Raw genomic sequence first — 16870 nt, 5'->3', positions numbered from 1 at the left:
GTAGAAGTGATGCTATACCAGTTCTAGTCCTAAGCCTTAAGAAGGCCTGGCAGCTTCCACTTTTGCAGTTTTGGAAGCCCTAAGCCACCATGTAAGAAGTTCAGCAATCCTGCAAGAGAGACCGCATGGAGAAACCTTGGAGAGTGAGAGGGCCTGAGACTTAGAGGGATAGAAAGGAGAGGGAGAGAGAGAAAGAGAGGGAGAGAGATTGATTGATTCAGCTGGGAGAGGGAGTGAGAGAGATGGATTGATTCAGCTGTTCCAGAGTCCCATCGAGCCCAGACTTCCAGCCATCTCTGTCAAGGGGCCAGACAGAGTGAGCCATCTAGTCCAGACAAATCCCCAGATGACTGCAGCCCAAAGATTGTTTTCATGTTTTTAACAGTCACAGTCCTTTCAAAACCTAGGATGGTGGTACAACTGTCTCCAAAAATCTCTTTCATTTTTGGTTTTTGTCAATAGTATCCTGGGTTTATCAGGCTTTCATGGAGTCACATTCTTTTTCTGACCCATTTCTTTGCCCCAAGACTGAGTCTTATTTGGCCTTTGTTGCACAGAGTATTTTTAAATTTCATCTGAAGTTGAGATGAGAAGCAGTTGTAGCTTTCAGGATGGCAACTCCTAGCATTTCTGGATTCTCTATTTCCCATGCATCCTGCTTTTAGATAGGCCAGTCCTTTTCCTGAGGTCAACTCTTTTGTAGAATCTTGTCAAACACAACTAGTAATGACCAAGGTACACTTGTAACTTTTTTTTTTTTGCATTCTCTTCACCCAAAGCCATATATTCATTAGGTTTATTACCTATTGTTCAAATTATTGCAGGTGATAATTTCACCAAATATTTGATCCCTACATAACATGGGTCACCATTTTTCTAGCTCTGAATAACAATTTCCCTGCCATCTGCTATCTGGTAATGAACATAGGGCCACATAGCATCACCTCACTTCTAGGTACTGATTCCTGTATTAGTCAACTTTGCTGTGGTAACAAAATCTTATGGGCTTGCAACAACAGAACATTTATTTCTCATTCACATAGCATGTAGCCTTTGGTCAGCTGTGCCTCTCCAAGTGTCTTCTCATTCTGGACCCAGGTTAAAGAAGTACCTATATGGTATGTTCTTGTTCTTGTGGCAGAGGAAAGGTCAAGAGCCCTGGAAGAAGCTCCTGATGCTCCATGAACCTTCTGCTCAGATGTAGCATACGTTATGTTTGCTTATATTCCAAAGACCAGAACATGTTAAGTGGCCAAGCCCAATGCCAATGAGGTGAGGGGGTATATTCTGCCTGCAGGAGGAATGGCAAGTCACATAACAGTAGTGTGTCATCTTAAAAGGAAGCAGGTAGTGAAAAATGGCAAATAAAATACCATCTTCCATGTATATGCATTTCCTTTGCTCGTATTTTCACTTCAGACAGTCACTCTGTTAGACCCAGCCTCTTTGCTCTTTGATTTGCCTGTTACCCTGACTGATCATACTCTATGTGTTAACTTTGCTCTATTCTTTTTTTATTTATTATTTTACTTTATTTTTTAATTGAGGTATAATTGAAATATAAACATTTTGTTAATTTCTGGTGTACAACATAATGATTCAATATTTGGATATATTGCAAAATGTTCACCACAATAAGTCTAGTTAACATTCATCACCATACAAAGTTACAAAACTTTTTTTTCTTGTGATGAGAACTTTTAACATCTGTTCTTCTTAGTCACTTTCAAATATGCAATACAGTATTATTAACTATAGTCACCATGCTGTACATTACATCCCCAGGATTTATTTATTTTATAACTGGAATTTTTGTACCTTTTGACCCCTTTCACCCATTTTGCCCACTCCCCATCCCCTACCTCTGCCAACCAACAATCTGTTCTCTGTATCTATAAGCCTGATGTTTTTGTGTGTATGTGTGTGTGTGTGTTTTAAGATTCCATGTATAAGTGAGATAATTTGGTGTTTGTCTTTCTCTGTCTGACTTATTCCACTTAGCATAATGCCCTCAAGGTCCATCCAAGTTATTGCAAATGGCAAGATTTCATTGTTTTTTATGGCTGAATAATAGTCTATTGTATGTACATACCACATCTTCTTTATCCATTCATCCACCGCTGGACACTTAGTTTGTTTCCGTATCTTGGCTATTGTGAATAATGCTGCAATGAACATGGGGCTGCAGGTATCTTTTTGAGTTAGTGTTTTCATTTTCTTTGGATGAATACCCAGAAGTGGGATTGCTGGATCATCTGGTAATTCTATTTTTAATTTTTGAAGAAGCTCTGTACTGTTTTCCATAGTAGCTACACCAATTTACGTTCCCACAAAGAGTGCATAAGGGTCCCCTTTTCTCCACTTCCTTGCCAACATTTATTGTTTCTTGTCTCTTTGGTAACAGCCATTCTGATGGGTGCAAAGTGATATCTCATTGTGGTTTTGATTTGCATTTCCCTGATGGTTAGTGATGTTGAGCATATTTTTGTGTATCTATTGACCATCTGCATTTCTTCTTTGGAAAAATGTCTATTCAAATCTTTTGACCATTTTTTAATCAGATTTTTTTTCTATTGAGTTGCATGTGTGCTTTATATATTTTGGATATTAAGTTCTTACTAGATAAATGATTTGGAGATATTTTCTCCCATTCAGTAGGTTGCCTTTTCATTTTGTTGATGATTTTCTTTGCTGTGAACTTTGCTGTGTTCTTGTTTTTGGTTTCTCTACTTGCTCACAGTCTATCTGTTCTGTTTCAAACTTGCTCATATCTGCCTCTGGCTTGTGATGCCAACAACTGTGCTCTGACTATCCCTGCTCTCCTACTACCTCTCCAATTCTGATATGTAAGGGAAAAATAATGCCTTTGAAAATTCCAGATTAACTATAAGCTAATGATCAAATTATTGTGCAATTTTACTTGAAGCATGAAAAATTAGTTAACTGACATTCTTTGGTAGCTAGGACTAGAAGATTCCATTCCACTGTTATATCCGAGAACTACTCAAGAAAATAATCTATCATCAGAGGTTAAATTCTGCTTTAGAAGAGAAACTTATTTCTGTTATAATTCTCGAGAGAATCAACACGGTCTTTCTTCTTGGAGTTAATTTTACTTGAAGATAAAAACCTTTTTTGAATTTTTATACTTTGAAAGGCTTTATTTTTTCTATGTAGAAGGATGTCTATAATACACTGAGTAAAGAAAGCAAATTTCTGATCAATGTTATAGAAAGGTTCAATTATATTTATAGTTTTTTCTATGCACATACAAAAATATGTATACATATATATGTATACATGAAGGTATCTCTGTATCTATTGGTCTATTGATACGTACCATACTGATGAGTATGTGTTTCTAGGGGATGGAGATGGAAGACTTGTATTTTTCCTTTATATAATCTTGTTATATTTAATTTTTTAGAAGCATATATTATAGTAAAAAAAAGAAAAAAGGATAGCTTAAAAGACACTAAAATTTTGTTATAGATACAAAAGCAAAATCTGTGAAACTTTTTTCTGTCAGTAAATCTCATTTTATGAAAATCCAGAAAGAAGAACATTTTCATGCATAGCAAGTCATTGGAAAACTTATTTTGTATGTATTTTGGGACTGTGCTGTTATTAGTAGTACAGCCTGTCAAGGGCACTGTGGCTACGGCAGCAGGGAGAAGTAATGCTACACTTCCTGAGGGCTGGTTGTGGTGATCTGTAAGACTCCCCTGAACATGTGCTTTCTTGGCCAGTCTCTGGACACCAGCACAGCCAGTTCTTTTGAAAAGCAAGTGTGTCATCTGTCTAAGTAGTGTTTTTTGTTTGTTTGTTATTTTTGTTTTTTTGGCTCCTCAAATTGGTTCAGTTTCCTTCCACAATTGTGCTCCTTCAAATATTAGTTCTGTTAAATTCTATTTTTTTCTACAGTGATTTTTCGGTTACCCCCAACTAGCAGAAATTATGGTTTTTGAAATAATTATTCATGTCAGCATTTACTTTCCTTAAAAAATAGTATAAATATTTTAAAACTATATTTCTTTAAGGAATATGCATTGGTGGTTAAAATAACGATAACAACAACAATAACAGAATGGCTAACATTTGTTGAGAGCTTAGGGTGTATCGGATACTGTTCTAAGGACTGTCCATATATGAACTCTTTTAATTCTCACAACAGTCCTATTATGGAAATGATTCATATTTTGCAAACGTAGAAACTGAGGCACAGAGAAGTTAAGTAACTTGCCCTACCATGGCTCAACACTAGGAAAAATATACAAAACAGGGAAATTCAGATCAACCTAGAATCATTAAGGGTGGTGACAGAGATGGCTCTGTGCCGGAGGCTCCCCACAGTGGCGTTTGCTGTAACTAAGATGATGACAGATAGCATCATTCACACTTCACTAAATCTACTAAATCTTCCCCATCTACTAAATGAGAAGAGCCAATCTACAAAGTATTGGATAGTTTCTGATATATATTTAAAGCAGGAGTTTGCAGTTTAAGAAAGAAAAGACTGGGCTAGAAGCAGTACAGTGAAGTCACTACCACAAACAAACAAACAAACAAAAAATGCTTCATACTCCTTCCAAGATCAGTGTCAGGATGTCCTTGGAGGGTGAAGCTCACTTAATAGAGGAAATTTGGTGAAGCCCACTCTGAAGAAATGAATGAAATGGCGCAAGAAAAGGCAGCCAGGCTGAGAAGGATATTTGTTTTCATTGTTAAATGACACATTTTACTGTGCTCAAAAGATTATTTCGGTGACAGACTGAAATTAATCACATTCTTTATCTTATTGTTATAGCATGAATTTAATAATTTGGCCAACTTTTGGTTTTTTTCTTTCTTCACTATATTTATAATGTTAATATCTGGTAAGACACTTAAATTGGTCTATTTCTTGGTGGTAAAATAACTGGTAAATAAATTTCCCATACATATGAAAGTCTTGTTAAGGATCAGGTTTTATGCTATAAAAAAATGCACAAGTGAGAAAATCTTTCAGAGGGTAAACTTCAGGAAAAGTATCCAGCATCAGGTTCTATCTTGGATTGATTGGTTACAATGTGCACAGGACTACATTCATTATCTGTTCTTATAACATATAGCAGTGATGTAATTAAAGTTTCCGGAAGGATAACTAATTATATTAGCTGCTATTTCACATTATATTCCATATTAGTAAGATTAATTCGGCAAGAGATTCACGTTTTCTCAAAGTTCAAACTGTCTTTAATTTTGATGTATTTATTTTAGAAAGGTAGGTTCTGACATTAAAACGTAAATGTTTTATGAGTAACATACAGTATATTTTCAAAAATGCTTATTTGAAACTTATAGCTGCTTGGCCTTGCTCTAGTCTTTCATTTATCATATCGCTCAAAAACTAAAATAAATTTAATTGAGAATTGACATGTTTGGTTTTTTTTATATTAGTTGCTGTAAAAGTTACTTTTGGGAATAATATTTCATCTTTGAATCAAACCATAAATAACAGATGAAATAAATGGAGACTGCCTTTTAAGTGATAAGGCATCTTTATTCTATTCTTATAATATTTTCCCTGGACATGTAAAGCAATGCCTGGATGATTAATTAGTTTTGATTTAGTGAATGAAGGCATGGCAATTAAGAAGAAAAGCATCGATGTTTAAATTTATTTCCACTCTTCTTCTTATATATTAGTTCCCTAAATAAAAACCAAATCATCTATTGTTGAATGTCCCTCCAATTTTTTCCTTCTTTTGTACTGATATTAGTAGGCCTATACATTCAATATTAATACTAATTATGGATTATTATTGAATGTAAACAATATTATATAGCATTTAAGAATACTTCTGATTTCTTTTATAGATTTGCTTATCTGTCATACTCCATCAATGGTATCTTGTCAATGGTACTTTAATGTACATATCCTATCTCTTTAGCTAGACTGGAAATGTTCTTTGAGGAAAGGGATGGTCTTTATACTATTTTATATCCTCAATGTCTAACTCAACAGTTGATTGTTAAAGATATTTTTAGCAAAGTTACCTTTATAAAGATTCAAGGAATTTTTAAAATATTGAATTTGCCTATTTTCTAAGTTTGAATTACCAAATATAGAGAAAATAATTTGTAACAGTTTAAAGCCAATCAACTTATTTTTGTCAACAAACAATTTTTCAGCAAAGTAGTTTGATCACTGCTGTTTTTTCTGTGGAGATAAAATACTCTGTTGACTTTAAGAAGAAAAAAATAGAATATCTAAAACATTTATGACATGATATTGAAGTTTATTTTTCTGTGCCTTCATTGGTCATTATTGCTCATCTAGATATGTTTGAGATTTTAAAAATTTACCTTTCATGTACTTATTATTCTTTAATTATGAATGCAGTTGGCTTATTGCTCAGAGTGATTTCAATTTCTAAACTGAAAGAAGAAGAGATAAATAAAAGAATAAAATGTGCTTTAATGTAAAAATCTTTTTTTACATTAAAAATGGAGAATTAAATGCATCATGTTGAGTTGAATAAATACCAAGTGTTAAATGATTTATAGCAGATATCTGACCAAAATGTGTGGAAGCAGGAGGACAGATCACACAGCAAGACAGAACACAGCTTCTTACTTTGGAAACAGATAAAATTTAACATAGGATGACATGTCAGATAGGTCTTGATGAAAAAGAGAAGTTTGAAAAGGAGGAAAGGGGAGAAGGGTATTTCAAGAGGAAGCCCAGAAGAGAGAAGGGATCTGCATCCTTGGAGATTATATGGCAGGGGGTAGCAGAAGATGAGAATAGAGATGGAAAATAGAGGTGCAATGATGAAGAGTCTTATATTAGTTTCCCAAGGCTGTTCTAACAAAGTACCACAAACGTGGTGGATTAAAACAACAGGCATTTATTCTTTAACTGTTGTCGAGACCAGAACTCTGAAATCAAGGTGTTGGGAAGGCTGATTTTTTTGTGGACGCTCTGAGGGAGAATCCGTTCTATGCCTCTCTCCTAGCTTATCGCTGCCAGCAATCCTTGACATTCCTTGCCTTGTAGATGTATCACTCCAATCTCTACTTGTGTCTTCACATTGCCTTCTCCTCTCTGTGTCCCTGTCTTCACTTCTGTATCTTACAAGAAAATCGTCATTGGATTTGGGGCCCACCCTAAGTCCAGGATGATCTTATCTTGAGATCCTTAATTACATCTGCAGAGACTTTCTTTCCAAATAAGTTTACGTTCACAGGTTCTTGGAGGACATATCTTTTGGAAGGCTGCCATTCAACCCACTACATATCTTTGACAAGGACTTAATCCTACAAATAAAAGAGTTTATGAGCAAGGCTCTGCCATTATTACACTTGTTATGTGGAAGAAAATACTATTTGGTAGAGAATGGACAGATAATGAGGACTTGAATTAAGGCAAGTGGGTGTGGAGAAGAGAAGATGGATTCAAAGAGAAATTTCTGAAGTAAAATATACCTCAGACTGAGTGATTTAAGGTGGAAAGGAATGAGAGTGATCTTGGAAATGATAATTTTTGTGTGTGTGTGTGTGCGCGCACCTGGGATCCAAACCCATGAACCTCAGGCCACCGAAGTGGAGCACACAAACCTAACCACTATGCCACTGGGCCAGCCCCAGAAATGATAAATTTGAGGTGTCTGTGAGACATTCAGGAGCAGATGTCTTGTAGCAGTTGGGAATTCAGAGGAGAGCTTGTGTGGCTGACTGTTAAATTAATGGCTCCCAGTGAACCACACCTATGAGTATTCACATCCCTTGCCCTCCTCCAGCTGACTCTGTGCTTGGCTATTTGACTGGTTTTGGCCAATGGGACATTGACAAGTATGGTGCAAGCTTGATAAGCTCTTGCATATTGAGCTTATCCTCTTGAAACACTCCCACACTGTAAGGAAAGACAGATGGTCCTACTGGAGAGAGAAGCCATGTGAAGAAGACCTGGAGGATGAGACATTATGTGGAAAGGGGTCTCCTGGAGGAGAACTGAGTGGCCTCAGCGCTGAGGCCCTAGATATGTGCAAGAGGCCTTCTTGGATGTTCCAGTGTAGCCCAGTTGCCAGCTGAATGCAGCCACATGTGTGACTCCTGCTAATACAAGTGGAACAGAAGAACCACTGGTCAATCTACAGAATCATAATAAGTTAAAAAAAAAATCTTTGTTTTAAGCAACTAAGTTTTGAGGTTCTTTTTTATGCATCTGTTATAGACTGAATGTTTGTGTCCCTGCAAAATTCCTGTTGAAGCCCTACCCACCCATGTGATGGCATTTGGAGATGAGGCCTTTGGGAGGCAATTAAGGTTAGATGAGGTCATGAGGGCAGAGCCCTGGTCTGATAAGATTAGTGCTTTAATAAGAAGAGACACTAGAGAGCTTTCTCTCTCTCTGCTATGTGAGGACACTGTGAGAAGGCGGCCATCTGCAAGCCAAGAAGAGTGCTCTCATTAGAATATAACAATGCTGGCATCCTGACCTCAGACTTCCAGCCTCTATAACTGTGAGAAAATAAATTTCTGTTGCTTAAGACACCTAGTCTATGGTATTTTGTTATGGCAGCCCAGCTAACTAAGACAGCATCCGTTGACAGAAAACTGAATCATCTTGGAACATAATATATGGATTGGGGAGTGTAAAACAAGAGATAATAATTGAAGTCATGGGAATGGACCTTAAGTGAATAATTGCAACAATTAAGGAAGGCCACAGGAGGTGGGAAAACTAGTGAGATAAACTGAGAAACAAGGGTTACTCACTGTTTTGAGAGAATGTAATTCAAGTCCATTTAAATAATAAATAATCAGGAAATGGTGCTGTTGAGAAAAAGTTTCAAAACAGAGGACTATCATAAAACTAGTGTGAAGATTAAAATAAGCTATTAGATTTGGCAATTGGGAAACCATTGATGACATCAGTGAATAAACAGAGTCTTGGGGCTGCAAACGATCTTACAGCAGCCTTCTCAAATGGAACTTTCTAAGGTGTTGCAAATGTTCTATATCTGTATAGTCCAATATAGTAGCCACTAGCCACATATAGCTATTGAACTCTTGAAATGCGACTAGTTTTCCCAAGGAACCGAATTTATTATTAAATTAAATTTAATTAATTTATTTTTGTGAGGAAGATTTGCCCTGAGCTAACATCTGTGCCAATCTCCCTCTACTTTGTATGTGGAATGCCTCCACAGCATGGCTGATGAGTGGAGTAGGTCCACACCTGGAATCTGAATCTGTGAACCCCAGGCTACTGAAGTGGAGTGTGTAGAACTTTAACCACTTGGCCACTGGGCCAGCCCCTAATTTTATTTAATTTTAATTAATTAAAATTTAAATTCACTTAGCCACATGAGGATAGTGGACACTATCAGGTAGCACAGTATTGGGAGCACTAAATCCAAGGAAACAGCTCCTTGAAGGTTAAGTGTGAGAGCCATATTTTGTTCAAAGATAATTTAGGGAGAAATAGCTCAAAAATGTTAATAGTAGGAAGGGGGGAAGAAAAAGACAATTGAAATGGAGTAAATAAGAGAAATTAACATTTAGAATATTTTAAACAATAATTGCACCATTACAATGTACTGTATATGATTACTGCCAAGAGTATAAGAGCTATTGAGGGCAACCTATTAATTTGGATAATGACACTAGGAAGTAAGTCAATTATACTTTGTAACACAGTTATATTTGTCCAGGTAGCATGTAAATACATGTTTCAGAATTTACACATACAATTTCTTCTCCTGAAGTAAAAGAAACAGACTTCATTTCCAATTGCTTGGCTGGACAGTGCTAATCTAATTTACCCTGCCCAGCATATATTAATCCACACAGTGTCTTTATGTATTTATCATTCTCTTGTGAGTTACTATGGGTTACAAAATTTGACTGGATTAAGGTGAAATCACTACTAGGATAGGGAATGACAATTTAAACATAGACACATGTTGAGATTCTACACAAATAGAATGGGAAAAAAAGTGCTTATAAAATTTAAAACCAGGTAAGGCACCTGAGGTAGTTAATTTTATGTGTCAACTTGAGTGGGCCACAGGGTGCCCAGATTAAGCTTTGTTTCTGGGGGTGTCTGTGAGAGTATTTCTGGATAAGATTAGCATTTGGATTGGTGGACTCAGTAGATCACCCTCCCCGTTGTAGCTGGGCATCTTGCATCTTGCATTGGGCATTGAAGGCCTGAACAGAACAAAGGGTGGAAGAAGAAGGAATTCTTCCATTTTTTTCTTGCCTTCCACCTTAGCTGGGACATCTCATCTCATCTTCTCCTGCCCTTGGACTAAGATTTATAGCGTTTGCTCGCCTTGTTCTTAGGCCTTCGGACTTGGACTGAATTACACCACTGGCTTTCCTGGATTTCCAGCTTGCAGACAGCAGGTCATAGGACTCAGCCTCCATGATCATGTGAGCCAATTTATCATCATAAATCAATCTCTCTCTCTCCATATAGATATATGGATAGATAGGTAGATATAGATATGTAGATATATCTATATCCTCTCTCTCTCTCTCTCCCCCTCTCTCTATCTCCTTTCTCTATATAAAATCCTATTGTTTCTATTTCTCTGGAGAACCCTGACTAATACAGCACCTCAGATTTTGAATTTGGCATAGACTATGACCACTTCTGATATTAAATTCCTGTAAAGATAAACATCTCTGTGGAATTTACAGTTCAGAGGCTTTTGTTTGGTCCTGTGGACTCCTATTTCCTAAAAGAATAATATGCCACTTTAGATTTTTTTTGAAGTGAATGTTTCTTTTTGAAAATTGCATCAACCTATTTGGTGATGCCTGTTGGTCACACAATGAATGTCTTCTTGAGGAGATGGAATGATTAGAAGACAAGCTTAGGGGACAGAAGTTCATTGGGTTGCAAGAGGTTGGTATCAAGTTGTGGGATGTTGGTAAGGGTGGGATGGAAACAGGAGTAGATCAGAGGTTGTGCTGGGCAGGTGACTTTGAAGAAGTTATGTGTCTGCTCTAGATCTCAATTTCCACATGTGCAAAATAAAAGTGGAGTATTAGATGATCTCTAAGGTTCCCTCTAGTACTAAAATTTAATGGGCCCCCTTTGGAATAATAAGAGTTATCTTGCATGTAAACCAGAGTTTTACACATTAAGAGTGCTCAATAAATGCTAATCAACAAAGGCAGTGATAAGGTAATTAATACTTTGATCAAAAAGGAAGCCCTTATTCTTGAAAACTACAAATAAGAGGGCCTCTTTATCTTCTCCAATGATAGGCTACTTGGTTAATATTTACAGCTTGGTGGAAAGGGGGAGGGTAGATGAGGAGGGAGTCTGCAGAGCTTCTTCCTTGAGCTGAGTGATTTATCTTCACAATATCATACCTTTTTCGGTTAGTGCCCTAGAGGGTTCTGGTGACTGCAGATGTTGTTGTGGAGTGTACTACAGTATAGACAGTTTGGATGGAATTAGTAGGTGAGCAGAAGAGAGCAGAATTACACAGAAAATTCTTTGGAGCTATAGCATCCATTATTTCCTAAAGGGACCTCTTTAATTTTCCATATTGGGCCAAGTATCCATTTGCCTCTCCAGATCTTATACACATCCTCCTTAGTCCTCACTACTCTCTGCCCAGGGAGGATGACCTATATGGATTTCATCAACAAGCTTCAGCATCCTCCAGCTTCTAGTTGGGTCTGGTCATGACAGGAGGGAGGAAGGAGAGTGAGTTCAAGGTATTTATTCCTGATATCCCTCCTTTGAGGTCAACTTGAGCTGTTTATGTCCTCTGACAGGCTGTCACTGCTCCTTTCATGGCAGTTGTCACTACGAAAGCCTCTTTTGAGTCCTGGTGTCCTTTCCCTCTCTCCTCCCCTCAGGTCTAGGGGTGGTGACTTCTCTGCTGCAGTGAGTCCTGGGTTCCTTCACTATCCCAGTGGTTTATGTTTACTCCACCTTTGTAATTAGTCTCTTTGTAAATTAACCCTCTTGGGATTACTTTGAGTGTTCTCTGTTTCCTGTCAGGATCATGACCAATACACATACCATTCTACAAATTGAGGATGAAGAGGAAATGGCATTTGGGGCCACATCAATACTCATCTTATTATGCAGCCCTCCATCATAGCCATCTGGTCTATCTCATGTGTGCTCTCTGTCACCTTCTCACTTTCTTCCACAGCCATTGACTACTTCCATGACCTCCTGAACCAAGCATCTGACATTTCATATAAATGAAATCATACAATATGTGGTCCTTTGTGAGTGACTGCTTTCACTTTGCATAATGTTTTCAAGGTTCATCCAAGTTGTAGCATGTATCAGTACATGCATTCTTCCTGTTTGTTATGGACAAATAATATTCCATTTTATGGATATACCACATTGTATTTTATCCATTCATCAGTTGATGGACAATTGGATTGTTTTCACTAAATGCCAGTAAATGTTTAACAACTAGCAATAGGGGGGAAAATCCTGATTCATAGCATTTGCTGATTTCCACTATGTAAATACTCCCATCATGGCTGATTGCAAGCTACATGATGTCACTGAACATGGAATTAGAAAGAGATGCTAAAAAAGGCTCTCGTGATTCTCTACAAGCCAGTTCCAGCATACTATTAGGACTGTCTTTACTGATGAATCACTCAAGGTACCAGAGATGTGGGCACATGCAGTGAGGTTTCCACACACTGTTACTTCAGGATAATAATAATGGTAATAATAAAAGTAATACAGCAGCTAACGTTTATTGAGCATTCTTTATGTACTAGGCACTGTACTAAGCATTTTTTTCTTTATTTAATTCTTGATCACCACTCACCTCCTTAACAGCCAGCGGCTCCAAACTATCAATATTCTATGCTTGTTCATTGCCCCTAGCTGGTCTCTCTACTGTTTCTTAAATACTCCAAACACATTACATCTCTCAACTTTAGCACTCACTTCCTCTAACTGGTACACTCTTTTCTTCAGATATCAACACAGCTCATTCCCTTATTTCTACCAGATCTCTGCTCAGGTGTCCCCTCCTCAGAAAGGCCTTTCCACTACTTCATCCCTTTATCTAATCCTTTGCCAAGTTTTGTTTTTCTTCATAGCACTTATCACTGACATTCTCTTATTCTGTATATTTATTTTCTTATTTATTTAAGAAATAAATGATGTAAGCTCCATGAAGGCAGAATCTTTGTTTTGCTCACAGTTGTCTTCCCAGTGCCAGGGCCATGCCCTAACTTAATCATGCTGACTAAGCTGGGGAGTTTGGAATTTTTCAACAAGTCCCTCTCTTTCCCTTCTGTGCTTCTCTTGGTGCTGTCAGAGGAAGGTTTAGAGAACATTCTGCCCTGGTCCCTGCATCTCTGTTACTGCCCCAAATCCTGCCACAGACAGGCCTCAGCTGACACAGGTGGGAGACAATCCATTGATGTGGCTAAGAATGTGTCTCACTCTGGAGCCAAACTAAATAGATCTGCATCCCAGCTCTGGTGCAGACTGACTGTGTGCTTTGGATAAGTTCCTCAACTTCTTAGAGTTTCCCTATCTTTAAAATGGGATAATAAGAGTCCCCACCTCATAAATCTGTTGTGAGGATTAAATTAATATGTTACTGTAAAGTGATCAGCACATAGCAAGTACTCAATACACCTTGTCTGCTTAGCTGCAAGGACATCTTCCAGGAAGAAGCTTAACTTATTGTGTAAGTCACCTGTGTGTGCCTGTGGAAGCCCTGTAAAAGTCACTACCCATCACCTCTGCAGCTCTTTTCTATTACTCTCATCATAGGCATTCTCTAAGAGCCTTTCTAGATTGTCTTGCTGTCCCAGAGAACTGGATGGTTCTCTGTCTGCATTTGTTTCTCACAAAAGTAGAGACCCTTGGGCTTCAAGAAAGTGTTATCAGCCTGATCCTCTTTCTTGGGAAATCACCTACACTTAACCACTAGGTTTGGAAAACATCTAAGGGAAACCTGATGTTATTCTCAGACTAACTAGCTGAGCGTAGCCAGATCTGGAGCATCCCGAGGGCAGGAGAAAGAAAAGCCTCCCACAGAGGAGAAATCCTAACCCACAGGCCCTAGGATATTGAGAGTAAAGGAAGCATTGGTGGCTTTGCCAGACTGAGTGGAGAAAGAAGGAAGAGATGGTAAGCTGTTCATGAAAAGAAGAGAAACCACCCAATATGCAGGACTAACTTAGAAGGAAGCCCCCTGAGGCCCTCAAGTACACGTTGCTGTATGTCCCTGCTAGGGAGGGTCTCCCTAATCCAGGTAACTGTTTTACATCCTCCCTCTATGTATTCCCCCTCTCCCCCCAGCTCCATGAATTTGTTTAAAGCCAGTGAATTGCTCAGATAGAGAACTTAATTTGCTAATTTCGGATCAATCTAGTTCCATTAATATTTACTGAATGCCCACAAGAAGCTGGGCAGTGCTAGCAGGCAGTCCCAGGAATCATAGGAACCAACAGTTCACACTCACATCCCAGAAAAATAACCCTGCCTGTCTCTGAGCATCTCCATTTCCTCGGACGGAGTCAGCTTCTGTGTCTGATCCCTGCAAAACATCAACACTTCCTCGTACTTGGGCTCCCACTGGGCTCCCGCTGGGCCTCCTTGAAACGCTGGAGGATTAAGGGGTGGGGAATAGGGAGGGCTGGGGAGGTAAGGAAGGAAGGAGGGGGAAGGAACAAGGTGCGTTTCCCCTCTCTAATCGTGTTCCAGTCAGCAGTCAGCCGTGTTCCCAGGCGCCGATTCCAGCCGTCCAGAGACACTTCCAGGAACCGCCTGGCTTCCTGGGCCGTGGACTTTGGCTGGTCCAGTGCTGGCGTCTCCCTCCTCCCACCTCTCTCCTCCCTCCGGGCTCCGTGCCTCACTCAGGGGCGTGTCCTGCCCTACCTCCCTTTCACAGTGGTCCACTCATCCGGTTACAGCAGCGGCGGCGGCGGCGGCGGCGGCAGTCAGAGCAAGAGCAGCGATAGCTCCGGGTTTCCAGAACAGGATCTGGGGCCTCGGCAGCAGCTCAGTGGGGCACCTGTTCGGAGCAGGAGTAGCAGGACGAGGGGGCGGTTTCGTGCCAGTCCCTCTCTGAGCCGGAAGGAAGGGGCACTTCCCAGCTGGGATTCCACTGCTCCGCAGAATCTCGTCACCAAGCTGGGAGCTGGGAATACTGGTGGGGGTAGACATGTGCAGGACCAGCTAGAGAGCTGGGGCAGGTAAACATTTGGTCCAGGTGTAGAGAGGCAAGAAAGCCGTGTCTGGGACCATGACATCCTCCCACCTGGACTTTGGGGAGGTGGAAACTTTCCTGGACAGGCACCCAGAGTTGTTTGAAGATTACTTGATGCGGAAGGGGAAACAAGAGATGGTGGAGAAGTGGCTGCAGAGGCACAGTCAGAGTCAGGGGGCTTTAGGCCCAAGGCCCCCACTGGCAGGCACCAGCAGCTTGGGTCACAGTGCTGGCAAAGGCAGCAGTAGCATTTGTGGTGACACTGGACCAAATGGCTCTGCCAATAGCCAGCCCACTCTGGGTGGTGGGGACGGTTGTGGGAGCCCCCTGAGTCCTAGCTGGGCCAGTGGCAACCGGGGCGATGGGAGCCTGCAGCGGAGAGCTTCTCAGAAAGAGCTAAGGAAGACTTTTGCCCGCTCCAAGGCCATCCATGTGAACAGGACCTACGATGAACAGGTGACCTCCCGGGCCCAGGAGCCGCTGAGCAGTGTGCGGCGGAGGGCACTTCTCCGGAAGGCCAGCTCCTTGCCCCCCACTACAGCCCACATTCTCAGTGCCCTGCTGGAATCAAGAGTGAATCTGCCTCAGTACCCCCCTACGGCCATGGACTACAAGTGCCACCTCAAAAAGCATAATGAGCGTCAGTTCTTCCTGGAACTGGTCAAGGATATCTCCAATGACCTTGATCTTACCAGCCTGAGCTGCAAGATCCTCATCTTTGTCTGCCTCATGGTGGATGCTGACCGCTGCTCTCTCTTCCTGGTGGAAGGGGCAGCTGCTGGCAAGAAGAGCTTGGTCTCCAAATTCTTTGATGTGCATGCAGGAACCCCACTGCTGCCCTGCAGCAGCACAGAGAACTCAAACGAGGTGCAGGTCCCCTGGGGCAAAGGCATCATTGGCTATGTCGGGGAGCATGGAGAAACGGTCAACATTCCTGATGCCTACCAGGTAGGACTTTGCATTGTCCCCCTTCCACAGCCCCACTGGCCTGGGAGCCAAGACTTCAGTTACCCTTTGGCATCTGGGAACACATTAATTTAGACTCTTTCTAATACGAATCTTTGTTTTTAAATGCCTTCTGAGTTTAGGCTAGTTAGAATGTTACTACACCATCCTTGATGTAATGGTCTTTTCCTAACACACAGTGACTGGAAAATTCACATATCACAAGGGCTACATTTTGTACCTAATAATACCACGTGTTTCTCTGTCAAGATACTTTGTCTTTAAGAATATCAGTGTATGGTTTCAGAGTGCATTTGCAAGGTACTAGAAAGAGATGTCTACTCCAGAATTCCAGTGTTAGTCTGAGAAAAACGGGCATGTTGGTGTCTCTGATGTCTTTTTGGGACCGTCACACATTTCATTCTCATTCAAGGTTTGAAAAGGAACAAAGTGCCTAACTACTTCCCTGTCCTCTTTTCTAGTTTACATTTGCATGAGTTCCAAGGTAGGGAAGAAGAGGAAGAGTGGAAAGTCAGGAAAGAATGGGGGTCTGACCCATTTGTGCCTTTTAGCACGTGTTTTAACTGTTTCTGTTGTTGAGTTTAGAGAGATTGGACAAATAGAGGGGGTATTTATCTTTAGGCTTGATACAGCATTATCTGTAGTCAGCTTTTGACAGGACTGAGCAAATAGGTTTTTAGTTT

The 16870-nt window shown here is 40.1% G+C and overlaps 1 protein-coding gene across 1 annotated transcript in view; it reads left to right on the top strand.

Annotated features, from left to right (window-relative positions):
* Window positions 1–14917: 14917 nt before the first annotated feature.
* PDE11A (phosphodiesterase 11A) overlaps window positions 14918–16870 on the top strand; it is a 383893-nt gene continuing 381940 nt past the window's right edge. The window contains exon 1 of the mRNA XM_014834082.3: window positions 14918–16169. Coding sequence (XP_014689568.3) covers window positions 15258–16169 — 912 coding nt within the window. The 5' untranslated portion in view covers window positions 14918–15257. The remainder of the gene's footprint in view (window positions 16170–16870) is intronic.

The sequence above is a fragment of the Equus asinus genome, chromosome 4 (genome assembly GCF_041296235.1).
Source record: "Equus asinus isolate D_3611 breed Donkey chromosome 4, EquAss-T2T_v2, whole genome shotgun sequence".
Taxonomy (NCBI): Eukaryota; Metazoa; Chordata; class Mammalia; order Perissodactyla; family Equidae; genus Equus; species Equus asinus.
Note: the sequence above shows the minus strand (reverse complement) of the source record. Positions and strands in the feature narration are given on the sequence as shown.